At 35.0% G+C, this 3,773-nt stretch overlaps 1 protein-coding gene across 1 annotated transcript; it reads left to right on the forward strand.

The window, feature by feature from the left end:
* Positions 1 to 272: 272 nt before the first annotated feature.
* On the forward strand, positions 273 to 2,844 carry TRIADDRAFT_2664 (uncharacterized protein; the record flags this gene model as incomplete). Its single annotated transcript, XM_002114977.1, has 11 exons — positions 273 to 452; positions 588 to 656; positions 743 to 850; positions 922 to 993; positions 1,079 to 1,185; positions 1,309 to 1,369; positions 1,551 to 1,673; positions 1,798 to 1,874; positions 1,938 to 2,206; positions 2,289 to 2,405; positions 2,669 to 2,844. Coding segments are annotated over 11 exons (1,359 nt in total), but the record flags the coding sequence as incomplete, so codon positions are not given.
* Positions 2,845 to 3,773: the final 929 nt, after the last annotated feature.

Below are 3,773 nucleotides of genomic sequence, written 5' to 3' on the forward strand. Positions count from 1 at the left end.
ATACTGTAATTATAATATAATTATAGTTTATTAATGGAAAGTTACGTATCATATATATATATATACTCGTATCAACGATACTATAGCAACGTAGAAAGCGTAATACGCGTACATACGACTTGCCAAGAAAATCTTTTCAACTGCTAGAGGTTCCGTTACAAATGATCTATAACTGCAATTGGTCAATGTATAGGATACAACTTAGATTGACATCTTGTCCGAATCAACAACGTTCCCTCCACTATTTGTCTAAAAAGCCGAGGCAAACAACTGAGTGGCTGAAGAGTCATTTAATGCCTAAACTAATTGCTTGGACGGAGCAACAAAGTATTTCGCGTTTAAGCAATAAAACACAGTTTCCTGTAACTACTTCGATATCCCTGGTAGAAAAAGAAGATTATGCGACGCTCTACCAAGACCTGAAACTGAAGTATGGGAAAAAGTGGATTCAAGTATGCGCTATCGGGGCTTTTTTAGCCAGAATGATATCAAAAGCCTGTATTCCGTACAAAATTTGTTCTACAAATTATCGTTATATCACTGATTACGCAAACCATCACTTTCTGACTAAATTTAAAAACGTATAGATATGGCCGGAGAAAACGGATCCGTTTAAATTTGTGTATGAAGATGTCTCTATTGCGACATACATCTTGGTTTGTGAAACATGAAACGATATTAGGGTGTATGATAAAAATATTTTTAAGTCACTCTGATTGACCGATTTCTCCTTACATACTAGCTACTATGGAAAGCAGAAAGAGAAGAAAAAGGAACAAATGAGTTACAATCCTTTGTTGACCTAGGGTGTGGTAACGGACTATTGGTTCATATACTGCGATCGGAAGGGGTAAAGTCCTGGCAGATACGGTCGCTATACTTCAGGACGACTTAAATTAATTATAGTGAACATCTTTTTAGCATCCTGGGAAAGGAATTGATATTAGACGAAGGAAAATATGGGATTTTTATGGTAGTGATACAGTACTGGAGGTATATGACCATGCAGTTATGATTACTTATTGATGTATTTGATTAGTTTGTTATTTGGGTAAGAGAGGATATGCTACTTTCTAAGGTTAAGGCATTTGTTCCCTCAAATGAGAGTATTTTCTCAGAAACTGATTGGATAATCGGTAACCACTGTGATGAGCTTACTCCGTGGATACCAGTGATTGCTGCAAGGTACAGTAAAAACACGTATTTACTCCCACTAGAATTAAAGAACATACTCTGACGTTACTTACACTAATCATTATTATGCTTTAAAGTCGTTTGAGCATTCATTGCTATTTGTTTAACTTGTAGATCTTCCTACAATTGCCATTACTTTGTTCTTCCGTGTTGTCCATATGACTTTAATGGAAAGGTTTCAGTTAAACTACCAACGTATTAATTCTAAAGATATATAATATGGACGTGATGATAATGTATAATACATACTTCTTTTCCAAAGCAACAGACACACAATATCACTACAATACGCAGTCATTTATGTAACGCAATATCACCTTTCAGGGACTTTATTTTTAATTTTTCTTTACTATTAGTTTTCAAGGCGGCATGCTAAAGAAAGTCAATATAGAGCTTATCTTAACTACATTTACAACATAGGAAAAACGTGTGGATTTGATGTAGAAGAAGATCGACTTCGATTACCTTCGACTAAAAGAGTAAGTGTTACACTATGAATGATGAATAGTCAGTCATTGCTATCCTAAGAGATATGAGATCAAACGTTATTTTTACAACCAATACGAAGAGTGTTTGCTTCCAGCAATATGTCGTTTACGCTAGATTTGCCATATTGGTCGCAAAAGGACGTATGAATTTTCAGAAAGCGCAACTCAAAACCGAATGATTTCTGAAATGTTGTCTAAGGTTCCTTCCACCTCTTCTAATAGAGTTTCTCTAGAACGAAAGCATATTAATAGTAGCGACGATAAAATGAACGCTGATCAAGAAAAAATCGTGATCAAACCCGCTGAAAATGATGCTGAGCATCAGCAATGGTCACGAAATTTTAAACCAAGAGAACCTATAGAGCTAACTAGTAATTGCAAACAGTTAAGCAGAAGTTTTAAGGATGAATTTGCATTTGCTGTAGCTAGCAGGTTGCTGGAATTACCATCAAAACGGGTATTAAAACCGATGACCGATGATCAAGAAAACGACGATGATAGTGATCGTGTCTGGAATAAAGGCGGTAAGTTATACCTTCAATTCAATTCCAAAAGAATAGCATAATTTTATACTGATGAACTTATTTCTTTTGCATGATATTAAAGGCGAGTTAACTTTAGATGCTGTAGCCTCATTATTTGAAAAACCCACTATGCAGCAACTTAAGAAAGAATGTGGTGGTATAAAGACTTTATTGAAGTTATTTCATCAAGTTTTCATTGGTAAAGTGATGAAATCTAGCTTACCGTATTAAAATTCTATGCATTATATTAGCTATTCAACCCTAGCTAGCAGTCAGCTGAATATTATAGTATTCTGTAATATTATGTGCTCACAGTTTAACAGTAATAGGTCGTGCCCGGTAGATCGGATGACCTTGAGTTTTCTAAAAGTACTTCTCAAAGTAGTCAGCTTATTGCATGTATTGGATAAGCAGGTAAAGCTAATTTTATTCCTTCATATTATTATTTTATATTGCCTCAAGTTTCTGGTAATAAAGTAAAAATCAGAGACTGGTCATCGAGCGAAATTAGTGATCACTGTTGTTATAGTAAGTGTAAATCCGAGAAGGAAAAGCTGTATAAAACTAAACTATGTTGGTTCTATACTCATCACCCTGATGGTTGTCCCCTTAATGCCAGTACATGTTCATATGCACATGGTGAAAGCGAACTAAAGGAAAGACCAAACTTTAATTCTTCTTAATGCAAAACATACGTACGTCAAGGATAAAATATTGGGACATTTACTATAAGTTGTGGCTATTAAGATTTTTGTAATTGTCTCATCACTCACATTACTTTATAAAGCACTGTCTGCGTACTAGAGTACCGTGATACAATGGAAGTTTTCTGTAACCCATAATTATACTATTAAAATTTTGTTTTCGATGAAATGCTGTAGTGAAAATTGATTTATTTAAATCAATTCCTCATTTGAATTGCCGATTAGATTCTTTACCATACATTGGGGTATTTACTATTGTACCATAGAGGTTTATTCACCTCTGTGTTTCGTACAATAAGTTTCTCTTTCGCTATTTCTATGGTTTCGTACGATTTGTAACTTATTATCTGTCATAGAGAAAAGCTATTCTTGAGTTTTTGATATTGTAACCAACTGTAAGTTTTATAACGAAGACCTTAAACAGGCTAAAAAATCAAAACCGATCCGAAGTTTGTCTAGACATACTGTACTGTACTGCTGTAGTGTACAGTAAAGCTGATGTTAATAGAAATAGCTATTTACTAGTAATGCATACAGTACAGTAGCCTGAATTCGGCGGGTTTTTGAACTTATAGTACTGTACAGTACTGTACGTACATTACAGTACAGTGTGTACAGTATGTAATAGGTGTTCAGGAGACTCTAAGGACACCACAAAACAGCAATACTGTACTGTACTTTTTAGATAGTCGTTACGCAGATTTTCCCGAAGCAAGTTCACTTGTCAGCAAAGCGACGGGAGTTTGCACTAGTATTAATAAATCATGCGACTGCTTAATAATTGTAAAATCGTTTGCATGCAGGCCTCTAGACTGTGTCACTATCACTACCTGGATAACGCGAAAGGAACTCTAAGATCGTAC

The sequence above is a fragment of the Trichoplax adhaerens genome, genomic scaffold (assembly GCF_000150275.1).
Source record: "Trichoplax adhaerens TRIADscaffold_9 genomic scaffold, whole genome shotgun sequence".
Lineage (NCBI taxonomy): Eukaryota > Metazoa > Placozoa > Uniplacotomia > Trichoplacea > Trichoplacidae > Trichoplax > Trichoplax adhaerens.